We start from the raw sequence: 19609 nt of genomic DNA on the forward strand, positions 1-19609 counted from the left end.
AGAGGCATCCAGCATTAAAAGGGGTGGAAATCCTTAGCGATCTCCATGGACCCTCCCACACTGAGTTCACAAGGCCAGTCTCTGAGCTCCAGACTGTGCAGCCTGTGGAGCTCTGATCCCTCTAACAGACACCACAGATAAGAAACCCACAGCTGCCAAGGCCCCCAAGGTCTGACCCTCAAGTGCCTTTTCTGATGTCCCAGGCCCATTTATAAATCACTGACACCCACCCAGGACCCAAACGGCCTCACAGCCCGGCCCCAAATTCTGGTGTGGGGAAGCACACTTAAGGGGGAGGGGCAGAAACAGCCTAAAGCGATTCTGTGAGTGGCAGGGCCAAGGGCCACCCCAGTGATGCTGGTGACCAGGTGGGTGGGCTGACGACCGTCTCCACCTTCATGTTTGAAAACTTAAAGACCATCGCAGAACACAGAGTGAACCATCAGTAAATGACAGAATCCCACATACCTCTAAACCACATCTGGGTTTGAATGTCCAAATAAATTTTCTGAAATTTAAACAAACTCGTATAACAGGATGGGCGCTATCGACACATTTCCACAAGCAAAGCTGTGTCCTGGACCCCTCGGAGCCCCCTCATGAGCGTATCTGAGTCGGACTGGGACAAGGGGCACACTGCTTACACTGCATATTCAAGTCAATACAATACACCCCTTTTTAAACAGGAAGGCACATGAAAAGCCTCCTATGCAAGTTCCGTATTATTTTAAAGTTTCTACTGGCTAATAAAGAATTTCCACTACAGAACTGAAACCATCTAGGTGAGCACATGATGAATTCTTTACATGCAGAACACAGGGAACATAAGCATATCTTACCTCATGGCACAATCAAACAGCCCCAATTCCAATGCTTGTATCTGAATGACGATATGACTATTGTTACGATTGCAAAAACGTTAATCAGCTTATCCATATATGTACAGTGGGGTCCCCAAATATTAATTGTACAAAATCTAAAGGAAGAACAGCGTCTACTGCATCCGTGCTCCATTCCGTTGAAGGGATTTGGCATTTTCGGTCTTTTCTCTGTACATCATGTTGCTATTTGCAAAAGGACAGGGTTATACGATGCTGAAGACCATGGAAAGATACTGTTCGTATGACACCTGAATCCAGCCATCCTGATCCGTGTCGTAGCGTCTGAATATATCTGTCAGCCTCTGGGAAAAACACAGGCATTTAGATCTTTACATTTACTAAACGAAGGAACAAATGTACTTGGCAAAAAGATTCAGAGCTCCGATTTCACAAGTGTTCATGTCTCCACATCCCCTCTCTCTAACAGTGACCAGCGCAGGGAGGCATGCGTGGGGTGGGGGTTGGGGGTATGTCCCTGACCACCCCTCAAGCCAGGCCTGATGCCAGGGGCTCCTCTCTTAAAACTGCCCCCAGCAGGTTACAGCATGGAAGGGACCTCCTGCGCCCCCCCATGTCCTCCTGTCTGCCACCCCCACCCCAGGGCGCCTCCTTAGTCTGTTCACAAGCCTGACCATCCAGGGGGGGACCCCCTGTACTCCAAAGCAGGGCCAGTTAGGAAAGTGCCAGCCCAGAGAACAGGGCTGAAGACTCGCAGGACAAGAGGAGATGGACAGTTCCATCATGAGAAGGAAACAGCGCCCAGTTCGTCCTGACCTTGGTGGCTGGCCGGCTGCCTGGAGCCATGCCACACTCCAGTGCCGGGTCAGGCGAAATGGCTACAACCAACGGGGCCTGACACAGGTGACCATCCCTTTGTCCTCAGCCCCAGCATGTGGGCGAAACGAATGACAAAATCCACCAGCAGCACTTAACTGGCTTGAACAACAGGCAGTTTTTCTTTCCTTACACTTTCATTGTAATTTTCCAAGATCTCTACAAACAGCCTTTTTTTTTTCTTGGAAAAAGGCAGGAGAAGAAAAACTTTTTTTGAGGACTTTTTGTTTGCGGTCCACAGCTTTTCGATTCCCACATCTGCCAGCACTTAGGGTTATTCTCAAACGGTGGGCAGTACCAGGAACGGCAGTCAGGCCCCACGCACGCGCGGAGGCCGGCCTTGGGGCAGTGGCTGGCCTGTCCTCAGCCCAGGGAGCCTCTTGTGGGACTGAGACGGCGCTACTGCTGAGCCTACAGCTGTGACCTTTGCTTAAGCAGAAACATGTACTTACTCCTGGGAAGGACCCTCAAGTGAAAGTCCTAATCCTGGAGCCTTTCAGATACAGATAACAATGGGATATTTACACTGCACCTTTTTGCTAACGTGTTCAGACAACATTGCAGAAGACACAGTCCAGCCTCACCGGACCTTGAGGGGCAGAGATGAGGTCAGGCTCTCCCCATTTCAAAGATCTGAGCTTAAAAGTTAACAGACCTGTCACTGAGGAAAGACTGACCTATGCAGGCTCACCAGGAAAGGGATCGTGGGGTCAGAGAAACTGCACTTCTACTGACCTACCATTTTAACAGGAAAAAAATCGGAGAATGTTTTCCAAAACTCCAAATTAAATGGAAAAGCCTCATGTATTCACATGTCCCGGTATATTCTGAAGCTGACAAGGTATAAACTCTGCCTGGATTCGGACCACAAGGGCTTACCTTCTAGAGCAGCGGTTCTCAACCTTCCTAATGCCGCGACCCCTTAATACAGTTCCTCATGTTGTGGTGACCCCCAACCATAAAATTATTTTTGTTGCTACTCAATAACTGTAATGTTGCTACTGTTATGAATCGTAATGTAAATATCTTTTTGTTTTCCGATGGTCTTAGGCGACCCCTGTGAAAGGGTCGTGCGGCCCCCAAAGGGGTCGTGACCTACAGGTTGAGAACCGCTGTTCTAGAGGGTTCCACTTACACCCTTGCAGGGCACACATTCGTGTTCCACGAGTACAGAACAGTGAGGGTGCAGAGTCATTACATTTGTGGCCACGAGTCTGTAACTGTTGAGCCTGAGTGATGGGCACAAGGGTTCATTTTACTATCATCCCTGCTACCAGTTTTTTTCTTTTGAAGTTTGTCATAATACAAAATTTGAGAGACGTAATAAAAAATTTGAAAGACATCTATCGGTTCTCTGGGGCTGAGGCCCCACCCGGAAGGGTGGCAGCCCATCCTAGGGGCTGTCTCTGGGCAGGCTCCTGGGCTCCGTGCCACTCATGGTCTGCAGGGCAGGATGCTGGCAGGGACTGGCAGACGCGCCCCACACAGGAGGCAGGGCAGAGCAAGAGCACAAGGACAGTTCGCCGTTTCCTGAGAGAACTACAACCAATGCTCCCAACACATGTAAGTGACCCACTGGGATAGAGAATCACTTCTCCCGGACGCATGGCTGCGGGAGTTCCCAGGCGAGAAAAGGCACAACCGTTCACACCGATGCCTAACAGAAGTGACTTCTCTGAAAGCAACACCAACTTGAGGAGCTCCAGAAACTCACCGTCCGCACGCCTGGCTCCCTCCATCAGTCTCCAATTCCAGAATACCCCACTCCCCATCCAATACCTGTAGGACAGTACCTGTAAGACGATGCAGCCCTGGATGAAGTCGTCAAAGGCAATCTGGCCCCGGCCTTGTCTGTCGAACTTTCGGATAAGGATGTCGTGAAACTGGTCGGACAGCCGGTAGCCTGCAAGAGGGACCAGAGTCAGACAGCCACATAGCTCTGGTCAGTACCGCCTCCCCCAAGAGGCCCGCCCTGTCCCCACGGCCGACAGCCCGAGCTGGGCTGGGCGGGAGACACACGCAGCAAACGCATTCAAAAGCACTCTGCACACAGCCGGGCAGCAGTGACAACTGCCGACAGGCCTGAGCGTCTTCCTGGAGGCTGAGGAGCCACCGGGGCCGAAGCTCACATGGTCACTCGCTATGTAGCCGCACCACAGTGCCACTGCTGGCCACTCCTGCCCCACCGGGCAGCCCAGCAGAGCTCCAGAATGCAGCCAGTCAGCTGTAAAGAGCCCTTCACTGATGGGCTTTATGACGTGCATTATCTACATACACGCGCTGAATAACTCGGCTGCCCTGGGTTCCTCAGTGCCAGAGAACACTGTGACAGACAAAACAGCGTCGAGGCCTCCCATGACACAAAGTGTAAACTTGAGGAAACAGGACGGTGACTGATGGACACTCCCCCACAGAAGTTAACAAGTTAACAAGGAGTAAGACAGCCTCACCAAGTTCAAAACCACTGAAGGGTCATCAAACATTACAGCAGAGTCGCCAATTCCATTTTCAATTTACTGGAGGCGTCTTGAAAAAGTCTCCAGCAGGAGGTGGCTCTGAAGACAGGATGCAGAGCCCCTCATGTGCGGGACGCCCCAGGGGGCCACTCTGACCGAGGACACCTACTTCCTTCCCTTCCTTCTCTCTCCGACCCGCTACCTGCGTGACCACGGTATCCTTACTTATTCAGGAGACAAGATCCAGGTGTCAAATGTTTTTATTGGCTTCCATTCTCGCTGCAGTCTTTGTAAATAAGTGTGCACGTACCGTCTGAGTGAATGTCACAGTTAATTACCTGTATGAGCACTTAACAGTTTACTGAAGAGAGTCAAACATGCAAACATGTGCTAGTACCTTCCTGAGTGGTCAGCGTGCTTTGTGTGTCTGTGACTGAAATCCAGGGGCCCCCTCCCTGCAACCTGAGTAGAAGACAGAGTGCCTGACTTAGGAAGGGACAGCAGGTCCTGGCCCCTATACGTCTCATCTTCTCAGGCTCAGAACTGGTGCCTGGGGTCAGCTAAGAGAGGTCGGGCTAATGAGGGTTGAGCTTGGGACAGGGCAAGCAGGCGTGCCCGTCCATCGCTGTGCGATGGTCTCCTGCCCAGCCTGAGAAAGGACAGATGAGCAACGACGGCACAGGGTCTCTCTCCACAATCTATAGATGACAGTGGGAGCAACTTCCAGTGTCCATGGGCCTCAATGTTATTGCCAGGAAAACAAAAGCAAAGGAAGTCAGGCTAGAAACTGAACAAGCCACAGAAAGAAGGCCAAATCTGGGAGCAGCCAGTCCTCCACGGGCCCCCCAGTGAAAACCCAGGCAGCGATAACTCACAGGGTGCTCTCTGCATGGGTCCCCACGTGGGGCCCTGCTCAGGGCCAGCCACCCTCCAGACCTGGCATGTTGGCCACAGGGCCACACCCCAAACTGCGGGTGAGACCCTTTCCACCTCAGCATAAAAAAGGGACGAAGCAAGAGCAGCAAATGATGGCAAATGGTTGAAAATGAGCGATGAGTAAATGCAGGGTCGTTCTAGTCTCAAGTCTTCCTAACAGACACAAGACCGGCTTAGTGGCCAACAGGGACTGGGCAGAGGGGCAGCGAGGAGGGGGCTTTGGGTGTGGAGCCCCACAGTGCCTGCCTATCAGGGTCACAGCGCTGCCGCCAGGAATGGCAGGGGTGAAGGCCATCCCGATGCGCCCTTCCACTCCCAGGGCCCCATACCTGGCATGCAGCACATAGTAAGAATAAAAATCTTAAGGGCCGGCCGAGCGGCTCAGTTGGTTAAGAGCTCGCTCAAGAGTGAGAGCTCTGAGCAACAGCGGTTCAGTTCCCGGCCTGAGCTGAGCTGCTGCTGAGCAGGATGGCTCAGCTTAAAAAATAACAAAAAAATTCTTAAAGTGAATGGATGGACTACGAAAGCCGGCATGCTCCAGCTGGAGTCACACAGCACCACCAAGGCTGGCCTGAGGCCCCGCGTGGAGCCGACAGAAGTCAGAGGGCACCTAAGGGCTTGCCTCCGGGCCCCCTCACACGTCTGCCGAACTAAAACAGAGCCCAGGCAAGATGCTTGTTGTTCGGGGTCAAAACTGAACAGGACATTCTGCTTCTGTGGCTCATCACCTAAGTTACTACAGAAAATCTTCCAAAACCACCAATATGGGCGAAGGACAAGTGTCCCTTTCATAGAGGACAGGGCTCTGGAGAAGTGCCCAGCATTCAAGAGCCAAGCACAGGAACAAACTTTCTGGAAAACCCGAAATGCTGAAGAACGTTTACTTTCTCCAGAAAAAGCCTAAAAGTCAGGAAGGACCGCGTACTGACAGTGTGAGGGCCTGCCAGCTACAGGACACCAGGGAGCCGCCCACCCTGCACGTCTCGCTGTGGCAACAAGCATCCCAGGTATGACAGGGACCGGGAGTGTTTCCACCATGAGCTCCAAGGACCAGGTGGTCACAGCACCAAGGAAAGAGGGTTGCAGGCCTGACAAGGTGAAATAGCATGGCTCCATGTCACACACCAGAGGTCACTTGTCTGGAAGTCACTCAAAGGACCCGCTTCCCTGCCAGACCCCCCCGCCTAGCAGGGCCTCCGGCTCCTTCCCTGGGGCCCCCATCTGTCCCCAAGAGCAGAGCAAGGTCAGCTGCACCCCACGCTCCACGTGCTGTCCACCCTCTGAGCACGACCCTGACCTACAGCTGGTGAGCTCCACGCGGCCGTCCCCTAGCTGACACTATGGACAAGTTCCTAAGGCAAGGACAGTGAAGGACAGGCAGCGTAAAGCACGTGACCAGAGAAACGTGGGGAGGGCAGAAGCCACACTGATGACCGCAAGAGCTGAAATTAGCTTATATTAGTCAACTCCAAATACCTAGAACATAGTACCATGTAATCTAACTTTTCTTATTTTTCTAGAAGGCATTTATTTGCAAGCAGCCTTTTAAGCAAAACACAGAGGTGGTTTTGTAACTTGAGCCCAGTGAACAGGGGGCCGACTGAGATTGTCCCAGATGAGAACATCAGCGTGGCTTCACACCCTGAACCAGCCCACATTTCGGTTTTCCCTCCATAAATAAGACGCCCAACCTCCTCTCAGACCCACCACTGGTTACAGGCCCGCTGACTCACTCTGGAAAGGTACCGTGCAAACATGCCTGGCAGCACAGCACACACTCAGGCTGGCACGCACTTGAGAACGGGAGCTCACGCTGACTCCAGTGCCCCGTGTGAGGCAGCTTAGAGGTTCATTTCACGGGTATTTGTCATCTTTCTGTGTCTTCTGATGTGTAATGAAATATTAGCTGCCCTACACTGGTTTTTCCACTTATTCACTTTAAATTGTTGCAAAGCCACATTCTCAACGTGCTTGGGATGTCACTCCACTCACAAAAGAGAAACGATTGCATAGCCCTTATCTCATTTTGGATGAAACACTGCATAAAAGTCTCCAGTAATATCAAAATGTGAATCTGTATGACATAAACAAAAATTTCACATAGACGGGGTTACAAAATCAGTAAGCTGAAGACAGTGAAAGGCAACTTGAATGGCACCTAGTTCCAAAATGAAACGCGCTACACAACCCAGATTAGTGGATTACCAAAACCTGAGAGCGCTTGCTTGAGCTCGTTCTTGTCGATCATCCCGGAGTTGTCCCTGTCGTAGGTCCGGAAGACGTTCTGCCAGTCTGTGATGTACTTCCAGACGCCGGTGAACTCGTTGAAGTTCACGCCAGCCTTGTTCTCTCGGTCAAACATGGCTGAGACAGAAAGCAATGTGAGCATACGCAGCACAAGCAGCCCCAGCCACGCCGCCCCACGTCCCCAGCAGACCCAGACTCCTCCGGGATCAGCGCGCGCTTGGCCAGCAAATCCCTCAGTGTCGCTAATCAGCGCTCGCTGGCTGAGGGAGGGGTGTGGGGACTGTCACCCAGCCACAGCCCCCATGGGAAGTGCGAGCACACACACTATTAGAGCCACAATGAGAAGTGTGTCGCTCTGAAGCACGACCCCTGGTGGCAGCTCATGCTTTGCCAGGAAGGTGCCGAGAGGCAGAATTAAGTGCCCCCAGCCCCTGGCTCTGGGCCAAGAACATGGGTCTCATTTGTGAGCCATCCCTTCTGTCCTCCGGGAGCTCAGAAGAGCCCTCTGCGAGGGAGGCCATGCCAATGACACAGACTCTACGGGTTTTAGATGTCTTCTCAGCAAGACCTGCATTCACTGTAAAAAGTCAGCCCAATTCCAGGTCCAGATACCAAAGAACCTACAACTACATTCACATAGAACTGCACAACATATACAGGCAAACGCAGTCTGAATTACTGGTATAGAGAAAATGAATCGCTTGGCGTCTTTTCAGGTCGAGATTAATGTAAGGCCGTAATGGGGTAGCTCTTGGTCTGGTCAAAACTACATCACAGCCCAGTGAATTCCACGTAATGAGAACTCAGGTGAGAAGGCAGTGCCACAGCGTTCCCTCCTGACCACGTGGAGTGAGCATCCTGTCGCCTGGGAGCTTGAGGGCTGGGACCTAAGCGGCAGGCCAGACGTGGGCTAATGAGCCAGGCCAGTGAGGGACAGCTGTGCAGACCCAGGGCAGGCGGGGAGGCAGCACAGCCGCCAGCAGCCCCCAGGTGCCCGCCCACACCGGAAGCCGGTGCCCGTACTCACATATGATCGACCTGACAGTCACGGGGTTAAACGGAGTCCAGGTGCCTGAAAACAAACAGGAGTTCAGGTCAGAGAAATCATTTGTACAGGAAGCTCTCGGTTCCAAATCTGCAACACGTGAAGCTAATTAGAATGAGTGACCGCTTTTACCATGAAGACCTAGAGCAGAGGACACTGGGGGGGCTGTCAGCGTGCCCGCCAGGCTCCCTCCCGCATTGCAGGAGCCCTCAGGTGCCACCCGACACTCCCAGGAGTCCTCCATATCTGAGCCTGAGGTCGCGCCTGTGTGTGGCTTCACCGAGACGGCTATTATTGTCCTACGTACCGAATTTCCCAGGAACACAGCCACCAGGTGGAAGACAGCACTTGGTATCATTAGGAATGTCACCAACTACACCACTGCTCCGGGTCCTGGAGTCCCCAGACAACCAGAAATTCTACACAGGCACCGCGTGACTTCCTGTCCCCTTCAGCAGGCGTGCCGGAGCACACGGACAACACATTGCAGAACCAGGCCTTGGAATGTCTCCTCACATTCCACCTGGGCATCATACTGTTTTCCTGGAGACGGAGGGTCGGTTACACTACTCTACAATTCACCTCAGAACTGTGATGGGATGTTCCCCATGAAGTCAGAGGGGACTGCTGAACTGACAGACTTGAGGACGTGGATGTTTATCAATGGGGATGATGGCTTGTTCACCAGATGTCTCTATGCCCAAGAACGTGTTTTCAGAGCGATTTTGTACCGTTATCAATGATTATCCTCAGCACAAAGTAAACACATTTTTAATGTGGAGGATGAGCAGTGTCTCTGCCCACCCCCACTTGGATGAAACAGCCCATTTCTTCTTCTACACACGACTGCTCCCGTTCTGGGGACACAGGCCCACCTCTGCCCTTGACGCCTCCGTTTGAGGCTCAGCAGCTCCCCGTGAGCCGTGGGCGGGAGGGTCTGCAGATGTCACCTGTCCCACTCCAGGGCCCTGGACTTCTGCCCACGAGACGGGTCCTACACACATCTCACCCACACGTGTGCCCCTCCAAACACATACACCGCCACCCAACTACCACCTCCCCTCTAAGCCTCAGGCGACATGCTTCTTCAGGGGTGCTTTCCCTGAGCGCCCCACACCCCTGGCCGCTAAGCTGAGTCCTCTGCGCCCTCTGCCGTCCCCCTCAGCACACCTCCTGCCATCAGGATGGTTGGGCCACTCCCCATGAGGGCAGGGGCACAGCTGTTCTGTGCCCAGCACACCAGCGCCGCACAGCTCCTCTGTGCAGGCGTTACAGGAGGACACACGTGAAAGGACTAGAAGTCAGAAGCCAGGAGAGAAAGACAACGGTTCCAGGAAACCCCCACAGAGATGTGGCTGCGCCCCCACCTGACCCGACGCCTCACAGAAGGAAGGCACCGCTCACCACAGCCGGGAACCCAGGTGTTCCCACTGGAGCCTCTTCCCCCACGCTCCTTTCCACCTGCCACAGGTGACGTGACTGCACGAGGACAGTGCTGAGTGTTGGCTGTGCAGGGCAGGGGCGGATGCAGCCATGAGACCACGCCTCTGAGGTCCCGCCCGACTGTGATGCGACTCGGCCCAACAGAGCTGAACAGGAGCAACACAGTACAATGGCTGAGGCCACACAGGTTCCTCGTGGGGGCGGGGGTAGCGGTGGCAGGTGCTCCACACAGGCCTCTCATCATGGGGGGAGGGGTAGGTGGCCCGGGCAGGTGCACGCGCAGTACAGAGATGGCTCACCTGGGCTCAGGGGAGCAAAGGGTGAGCCTGATCACTGATGGAGGCCGGGATGGCAGAGCCAGGCTGCATGCCTGCAGTCCTGTTACCAAACAGGGCCTGGCTCTCCAGGGAAACCGAGGGATAGTAACAACAGCAACAGTTAATTGGCCCCGCGTGTGCTAGTCCTGTGACCCAGTTCCCAGGCCTAACATCAACGTTTCCCAGCCTGCCATGAGGCTGCAACGCTACACCGTACAGACGTTTAATACCTTGGTCATATTAAGCGTTAAATGCCCCTGAGTGTCGGCCGAAGAGCTAGGTAGTTCACACCACAGCTTTCTGTCAGAAAGCACTCTGCGAAGCGAGGGAAGTTAAGGGCATGCACTGAAGGCACAGGACACACCAGCAGCGAGGTTTCTGCACAAGCCTGCTCCGGCAAGCCTCCATCCCGACGCTCTGGGCCAGTCCCATCTCAAACATTTTTAGCTGCTTTCCCCATAAGCAATGAGTCTGGGAACATCAGAACCACTCAGCTTACAGATTTCCTGACTTTTACTCAGAAATATATGGTCACTGTACCTGTTAAGTCTTGCCACAACTTTATCTCAAAGAACCAAAGAAAACAGAAACGTACTTTTGTTCCTGTCAACTGAGCGCACAGCTTTTTCACCCAGTTTGGGGACAGTGCTAATGCCCTAAGAAGCACCAGTGATGGATGTGTGGCTCCCGGAACGAGCCACAGCTCGCTACCATCACCACCAGGGGCTTCAGCACAAACGGTTTCAGGAATTGGCATCTGCTCCCCTTCTCAAGCTGGAAAACCCACTCTGCTCTGTGATAGTCTTCTGTCTCTTTACTCTCCAAAGAGTTTTCTTTCTTGAAATGTCCTGTTCACCACAAAGGTGAGTTTTGGTCGATGAAGACCTCAGCGAGTGGTAAAGGGTTAAGCCTCGACCACATCGAGCGCACATACAACCGGAATGCCTACTGGGAATCGCTTGGGGGGAAAAAAACAGGCTTTTTCCTTCATTTCTGGTGGCCTCTGTGCACTTCACTGCAGCAGACGGGGGACTGCAGCCTTCCGGGCTTTTCTGCAAGAGCAGCCGTGTGCGTGTGCGTGCGCGGGAGTGAGGAGTCCGTGAACCCCACACCACGCAGCGCACAGAGCTGCCAGGACTCTGGGGGCCCCTCATGTCTGGCACAATGCCACAACTCACCAGTCATATCCAATTACAGCTTCAAACAGACACGACCACAAATACCGCCTTTCTGAAAAGCAATCTGACAGTGCCCATACCCTCCCATCTGATAATGCCACTTGTAAAAACTTGTTTTATGGAACTTCGGGTCAAATCAATACAGTGTTTACATTAATGGAAATTAAAACAATCTAAGAGTCTAACAGTGAAGACAGCAGGCTCAGTTCTGGTAGGCCAGTGTCTCCCAGTTCAGGCAGAGGTAGGACCTAGGGGACTGGGCTTGGCTGGAGGGGGGTCTTAAGTTCCAGATGTCCTATGTCTGCACCCAGAGACACGGCAGCCAGCAATACTGTCACCTGCCCAGGCTCGTGGAGTAACCTGTCGGCAGAGCCATGTCACCCAATCCCAACCTTCTGTGTTCCTATGTGGAACGCCGGTGGGAAGTTTCTGGGAGGAGCAGACATGACAGGCTGTACTGAGGGTCCCCAGACCTCCCTCAGGCTCGATGACTAGCTAGGACTGACAGCATTCATGTTCACAGCTTGTTACAGCGAAAGGACACACGGTAAAACCAGCAGAGGGAAAGGCATGGGGACAATTTCGGGGGAGAGCAGGCAGAGCTTCCAGAGCCACCGTGGAGTCACCCAGGACAGCCTGATCCTCCAGTGACAGGCTGATGACACACCTGAGGTGCTGTCAACCAGGGCAGTGCCCCTGAGGGGGTCCGTCAGGGGCTCCTGACGCCCAGAGGGAAGGCAGGTGTTTGCTGTCACCACACTCGCAGTGGAAACTATCCAAGCAAACAAGTACGATGCGCTCAAGGCCCGTAGTGGGCAAGACACCCTTATCAGTCGGAACATTCCAGAGGCAGCCTGTCATCAAACAGGCCCTTCTTGGAAACCGCAGACTCTGAGAGCCCAGCCGGCTGGGTCAGCCCTCGGCCACACAGGGCCGGCCGATCGCACGCTCCCTGTGCTGCCATGGGCAGCCGACACCGTCACCCACTACTTGGCGTGTGGGGTATGGGCGGTGATGACACTGGATGCACAGGCAGCAGGACGTGTCTGCTTGGATGGTCTGATATCCCTCACTTCTCCTTAATATGGGATCCCCAAGAGAACTGGAGCTCTATTTTGATAAAAATACCTTAAAAGAACATATCAACTATATTTTTAAAGCACAGCTGAAAAACGCCTCCTCAAAACCCATCAGTGTGCTAAGGCAAACTTCAAAGCACCAAAAGGAGGCGTGAGCAGAATTAACTCCCTTAATCCCAAGAAACTGATGTGAAAGTAAAAACAAGTGCCTAAAGTCATGATAGCTTGTGACACGTTATTTCAAGACGAAGGCATTAAGAACGGTCCTCTTCTGTCCCCTGAAACACACTGACCACATGTCCCCCAGAGCAGGCATTTCTAGAAGCTTTCCTGAGGCAGGAAGTCTGTCCAGGACCCAGTCCCCACAGCACTCAGTATGGGACCCACAAGCCCTTCTCCAGGGTGATTTCAACAGAGCGCTCAGGGCACAGGTGTAACGGAAGTGAGAAGCCATGCTGCTCTGTTAACTCCAGTTCCCCCTCCAGGAATAAGCTAATAAACCAGCAACCCGAAGAGCCTAATATCTTAGTTCTCACATAAAAACAGAAGCCCATTCCTGGAAAAGTCAGACGTCAAAATAACTTCAGTGGGATCGGCTGTGGGAGTTCAGGGAGGAGAGTGGCGAGTGGTGACGTGGGTCCATCCAGTGCCCAATGGGCCTTTGTCCAGGAAGAGCCACCACGAGGACGACGGGGGCGCACATCAAAGCACCTGGAGGTGCAAGGGTGGGGCGGCCCGCCCACCGGGAGGCTGGGGCACAGGGTGGCAGCCCCAGGGCACGGAGCAAGGCCTCCTTCACTGCGGGGGTGGCCCTGCCACGCTCCAGCAACACCTCTGGGTTCCAATCCTGGCTCTGCAGCAGAGACGTACGACGGTAACTGGGAAAGCCAAGCGGTGGTGATACCGTCCCCTACTCGGCAGCGCTGTGGGAAGGACCAGAAATCTGTGCTCACCACCAACCTGCCCTGCCGCAGAAAGAGCTGAAGTTTATGAATACCGTCAGGAAAGCAACCTACATATGCTGGATGGCAGGAGAAAAGGACAAGGAAGTGAAGAGCCTGGGGCTACATCCGTGAAGCTCCCCTCAGAAAGCTCTACACTTTGCTACACTGTTAGCAGCTAATTTGAGAAGAAAAAAATAACTGGTTAAATGAGTCAGGGTTTGTAAGATACCGAACAAGACCACGCAACCAGCACCTGTGCTCAGAGCACAGGCGGCACCAGTCCCAGGCAGGAGTGACCAGGCCATCTCCCAAGGCCGCCCCCTCTCTCAGGGCTAAGTGACTGCTTCTTGGGGTCAGTTATTCATGCCCCCAACAAAAGCCTAGGGAATCCCACAGGACAATTCAAGACAGGTGACTATATGGGGCCACTAATAATACTGTTGGTTGGGTTAAACCAGGTACTGGCTGCAAAGTACGTTAGGAAGAGGGACTGAACACACTCAGCAACTGTTCAAATACTCTCAGGCAGGCTCCTGGCAGAGGTGTCGTCAAGCGGGGTTCAAGACTATGTCCTGACAGATACAGAGCCATGTGCTCTGACCACCAGCGGGACCGGGGACAGCGCTGTCACCCTCTAGTGAAGCGATAGGAGCTTAAAGCCACAGGTCAGACAAAAGGCCCCCACACCACAGGGTTCAAACTGCTGCTGTGGGATGAGGTCTGCTAAGTGCCTTGCAGCCCCCAGCAGGTAGAGAGAGACTGCCAGGACCTGAGCTGGCTCCTTGGCCAGTGCCACCGGCAGGCACGCTGCACTGCTCATGCAGTCAACAGTGCCAAGCCCCTACTCCACTTGGCCTCCCAGTAACTGTGGGACAGAAACCCTGAAAGGTCAAGTCCTTGATCAAAGGCACATTCCTAGCACCAGTACAGTCAGGGTTTAAACGCAGTGACCCCACTGAACCCTAAGATGGACAAATTTCTAGTATTTGATCATGACTCCCAAGTGAGCAGGTTTCACACAAACCCTAAACCTGAACAGCTCTCAAATCTTACAGCAAACACACAAAAAGGAGACATCCGAACAGACCACTCACTGGGGAGGAGCTCAGGAGAGCCATTCCCGCAGGGCATTGCCGGGCACCCACTCTAACATCTGGCCACATGTCACACATGATGTGAAGAAACCACCCATTTGGTCAGCACTCAAAGTTTTAAGCCAGGATTTGCCACGCTGTAGCCTGCTGGATTCCGGGTGCTCTTGACAAACAAGAAAATGAAAGGAGGTTAATAACGGTCAGGGAAGAATCAAGCCACACTTGTCAAGGCAGAAGTAACAGCATTTCTTAATTTCCTGACATCAATTTACATAAATACATGAGAAGTTGTGCATCGTATCTGTGGCCCACATACGTCAAACACTGGAAATGAAGTCAGTGGTACCTATGGCTCTATAACGGAGACGTACCGACCTGTAAATACAAACCCTCAGCTCGTGCAAACCATGAGGCAATCAGAGGCAATCAAAGTGCCAAGCACCTGGGCCACCCACGGCCAGCAGGGGGGCGTGGGGGCAGGGTCGGCCCTCCCCACTGCCCAGTCCGCAGTCCAGTCTTTCTGCATCAAACTACTTCACACCAGCAAAATGCCTCTCAACATCTTCATAACATCTCAAAATTAATCCCTTTCCAGCTTAAGCGCACGCCTCTGGAAAGTCAGGCTACAGGCAGAGGCATCAGAAAAGACAGTGGCATCAGAGGGCGAAGAGAAAGGGCAACACAGTCAGGACGCCGCAGGAAGCTAAAGGTCTCTGATGGTCCTGAGACCTGCAGCTGAAACGGGCAGGAGCTGCAGAGCTCGCACAGCCCAGGCACACACCCCACAAGAGCTGCGAGCCCTCCTCCCCACCTGAGCGCCCACTGCGCCCCCACCGCCCGGCGCTCAGCATCTCCAACCCCTCAACAGCTTCCCCACTGCAGCCTCTGGGACCTTGATGACCCTCCCTAAAGGGGCACAAAGATCAGACACCGCGGAAATTCCACGATCTTCAGGATCCCTGCAGGCTACGTGCTGTGCAAAGCTCAACTTCTACCCCTCCCCCAGCCTAACCCCAGCCTGCATTTCTAACAGGGCTTCCCTGGGCTCATCCGCCCAGCTCAGAGCAGCACTGATGCCAAACGGGAAACCACCTGGCAGAAAGAACCCGAAACACCCGCCTCGCGCCGGTGACAGCGAGCACCTTACAGGCGGGTCGGGCCTGGCTGGGCGCACCGTCCTGCCCGCTAGGCCCCACTCACCGTTGGAGAGCGCCTGCTGGAGTTCGTTGTCGGATATCACGCCGCTCCTGTCTTTATCAACCCTGCAAAATCGAGACCGGTTCAGCTGCGGAGTCAAAGAGCATGAGAAGCAAGCAGGGCGAGCCCGAACGTGTGACCCCGTGACCATCCTGCGTCAGCTCCGCCTCGTGCGTCCCAGGGACCTCTCGCTGTTCTCCCGGGTAACGAGGCGGCCGGGGCTCCCTCCACCTGGCGAAGTCCGGGCTGTCGCTCCCGAACGCGCCCGGTTCCCCCCGCAGGGCTCGCTCTGCCGTCCTCCCTCGGCCCGGCCTGAAGTCCACCCGCACCGGTTTCTCTCCTGTTCACCGACAGGAAGAGATTCTCGCAATCGGTGAAGTCACTCCCCGAGCAAGGGTCACTCAAGTTTCCGTCATTCATTCACCGGGAGGACGGCCCTGGACAAAGGGCTCAGGTAACGGGTCACCTGCCCAGCGGCCGCCCTGTCCCGGCTTCCTTCTTGGCCGCTGGCATGTGCACAGCTCCGGAGCGGAGTCCGCGGTTCTGGTCACCTACAGCCCGCATCGCCCGGAGCAGCCCGAGCCCGCCCTCCACTGCGGGCATGTGGCCGGGGGTGGCGCGTGCAGGCCGAGCCCGGGAGCCCTCAGCAGGTTCCAAACCTCGGGAGGGCCGGCGCGAGGGGGGAGCCCAGAGGCGGCGGGGCCGGGCACAGGACGCGGGGCTGAGGGGCAGGGGGCCCGCGGGGGAGGGTGGGGGACGCCGGGGCAGGCGGCCGGGAGAGGCCGGCGGCGCCCCGGGAGCGCCCGCACGCGCCGGGCCTCACCTCTGGAAGACGTTCCACAGGAAGCTCTGGTCCGGCAGCGCCGCGCCCGCGGCTGGGCCGGGGGCGGCCCCGGGGCCCGGGCGGTAGGGGTAGGCGGCCATGGGCCGAGGCGCGCGGCTGAGCTGGGGCGTCGGCGGCGAAGCGAGACGACTCTGGGCGTCTCCGCTTCCGCCTCTGCCGGGGGCGGGGCCTGGCGCTCACGCCACTTCCGGGCACACAGGAAATGCGTGTCTCCGAGGAGGTCACGGGGCCTGACACAGCCAATCCCGTCGCGGCGCCGTTGCCAGGCAACGTCCGAGTCCCGCCGGCCCCGCCTCCCGCCAGGCCCGCGGAGCCGGGACTCGTGCGCGCCGTGGGCCGCCGGCCGCCTACAAGTTCCGGTTCCGCCCCCTGCGGAGCGGGCGTGGCGGGCGGACGGGGTCCCACTCGGGCGTGTGTAATTCTTCCTTCGAAAGAAAGTGTGCAAGCGAACGTGACCAAGGAACAAGCGCGCGCGTGACACCCTTGCGCATTTCTGCAGTTTCCAGGCCTCTCCCCCGTCCCCCCGCCTCCTCTCGTCGGGTCACCTGGGTCCCTTTGCCCGGGCCTGACCAGCGGCTCTCCCTGCCCGTGGACCCGGGACCCCTCTCTTGCTCCCTCCCGGCCAGGGCGGCCCCTTCTCCCGGGGACAGATACCGCGCTCATCTGGACACCGACGACGCGGCTCAGCGTTTTTAGCGAATTCCCCGCTTTAGAGCATTCGCGTCACCCCCGCTGTCCGCCAGCCTCGGCCCGCCCGCTCTGGTCTGGAGCAGGACGCTGGCTCTATTCCTGTTCATAGATGCTCCAGCCTCGCGGGTTTTTAAACCCGACTCGGTGAATGCTGACTTGTTTCTTCCTCGGAGCTGGGAGGCATTTTGTCCGGGAAAACGAGCTTGTTGCTTCCAGAACATCCCAGGACGTGGAGCCAAGGACTCGGCAGTTTAATGGGAGGCACCTGAGACTGCTCCTTGTGGACACTGATCCATTATTCAGCCCTTGGGCGCAGCCCTCGCTGTGACTAGCTGTCATTCTCCCAACTCTATAATCCTCTGTCCCACTTTTCTTTCTCTCGCTTGACCACGAAGCCACATGCTTGAGAGTTCTTTGAACTTCTTCAAATAAATTGAGATAGTCCGTTACTTCACCTTAAGTATTAACCTACAAACCTCTTCAACAATGTGGACTTTTTTATCATGACTCCTCTTGTTCTCCAGAAGCCTACAAAATTAATAAGGATGATTTTGCGACCCAACTTGTAAATGTTTCCCGCTACAGCGTGTATAGGGAAACAACAGCAGGAAACACCTCGGCGACTGCAGCAGGCCTCGACCTCCCTCTCCTGACAGTGTCACCAGCTCCAGTACTTGGCGGAGTCCCCCAGCCTGGATTGGCACAGGCAACACGCTCTGTGGGGCCCAGAGTGCTCTGTTCCACTTTGTTTAGCTCTAGGGGTGGGGAGAGGAATCACTTGCTGAAGGCTTACAATGCGCTAGTGTTTACTCTAGCATTTAAATGTTACATTATGGAATCTTCACACCAGCACCTGGTCCACATTTCACTGATGACAAAACCATGGCTAGCCTAAGGTCAAGCAGACAAGGGAAGTAGATTCTGTCTGTGCTTTCCCGGCATTGTCTCAGCACTGGCAAGACTAACTCTTGAAAGGGAGATTAGAAGGAAATAAGGGCCTATAGAAAAGTCACCTTGCCCCATGTGTGCCCATATAAATGCACAAGTGCATCTAGGAGTCATGGGACATTCCAACTAGGCAGCCTCAGTCCCTCCCTCCATCTCAGCCCTATCTCTGAGGGGCTAAGTGTGAGCACTGCACGTGGGTCACACCCATGCTGTGCTACTAAGACACGACCTCATCCTCAAGTCTTCACCATGGACCACAGCCATTGATGAGGGGCATTGCCTGGAGCCCTGTCACCACTGACAAAGGTACAGCAACCATGGAGACCACCTCTGCCAATAGAAAGAGGCAGATCATGTCGTCCCCGCTTCTGCTGACTCGATCATTTAAAGTATTGATGTGCATGCCACTATCTCCTTGCCTCCATCGGATCAATTCCCTGCTAACTAGGTGTGTTCTAAGCTTTCCATTTAGACGGTGCTCCTGGAGGGAGGAGGAAAGACAACACTGCTTTCTTCCCTGCCTTAATGTTGTATCACAACTATCTCGTGTCGGGCCAGTCTTTCCTTTCGGTCTAATTCTCTAAGCTCATTGGCAAATGCCTCTTTTATTACCCTTAGGATTTGTCTACTAAACATTGGCTTTCTGGGTGCCTGCATCCCTAGCAGTCTCCAGTCCACCCTCTTGTTCATCCTTCCTTTGGCGTTCCGTAAGCTGTGTAAATGTGAAATGACGACCAGTTACCTGCCCATTCTGTCCTGTGTGTGCACGTGCACACACACATTTGTATCTAACAGCTTTCCCTCCAAAGCCATTGTGAATCATTACCTAGGTCTTGTCAGCTGCACTGTGATATTATCACAATGAAGAAACTCCCTTTCTCAGTCACTTACCCTTTTATTTTTTTATTTTTTCTGAGCCATCCTGCCCTGTTGGCAGCTCAGCTCGGGCCGGGAATCAAACCAGTGACCCTGTTGCTCAGAGCTTGCATTTTTTTTTTTTAAAGATGTTATTGCGGAATTGGGGGAGGGGAACAGCATTGGGGAATCAGGGCATGTTGGTATTATCATTGCACTCTTCCCAGGTGAGGCAGATCAGTTGCTGGCCACTGGACAACCACTCACGGCGGCTCTTGGCAGCTCACTCTGGCTGCCGGCTGCCAACCACACACAGTAGCTTATGGCAGCCCACTGCAGCAGGGGCTGCGGCCTAAGCCGACGCCTCACAGGATCCCAGCTCCAGGTCGAGCTGTTGTTCACCATCTTAGCTGTAGAGGGCGCAGCGTCACTGGCCCTAATGTGAGATCAAACCGGGGCCCTGCTGCTCAGAGCTGGCGTCCCAAGCCAGCTCTTAATCAACGCGCCACTCAGTTGGCCCAGAGCTCTACTCTTGAGCAAGCTCTTAACCAACTGAACCACCCGGCCAGCCCTAGTCACTTTCCCTTTTAGAGCCTCTGGTGTAGAATTATGGAGGACAGA

General features: G+C 54.6%; 1 protein-coding gene across 2 annotated transcripts; it reads right to left on the reverse strand.

Moving 5' to 3' along the window:
- Positions 1–482: 482 nt before the first annotated feature.
- On the reverse strand, positions 483–16673 carry PDCD6 (programmed cell death 6). 2 transcript variants are annotated; one of them, XM_019624381.1, is made up of 6 exons: positions 16475–16673; positions 15655–15716; positions 8382–8426; positions 7319–7471; positions 3509–3618; positions 483–1183 (listed from the first exon to the last, which is right to left on the reverse strand). In XM_019624381.1, the coding sequence occupies exons 1-6, from the start codon at positions 16573–16575 to the stop codon at positions 1085–1087; spliced, it is 570 nt and encodes a 189-aa protein (XP_019479926.1). In that variant the 5' UTR covers positions 16576–16673; the 3' UTR covers positions 483–1084. The 2 variants fall into 2 exon arrangements, with proteins under 2 accessions (XP_019479926.1, XP_019479925.1); XM_019624380.1 differs by having other exon boundaries at positions 7313–7471.
- Between the last annotated feature and the right edge of the window lie 2936 nt (positions 16674–19609).

The sequence above is a fragment of the Hipposideros armiger genome, unplaced genomic scaffold (assembly GCF_001890085.2).
Source record: "Hipposideros armiger isolate ML-2016 unplaced genomic scaffold, ASM189008v1 scaffold_585, whole genome shotgun sequence".
NCBI lineage: Eukaryota > Metazoa > Chordata > Mammalia > Chiroptera > Hipposideridae > Hipposideros > Hipposideros armiger.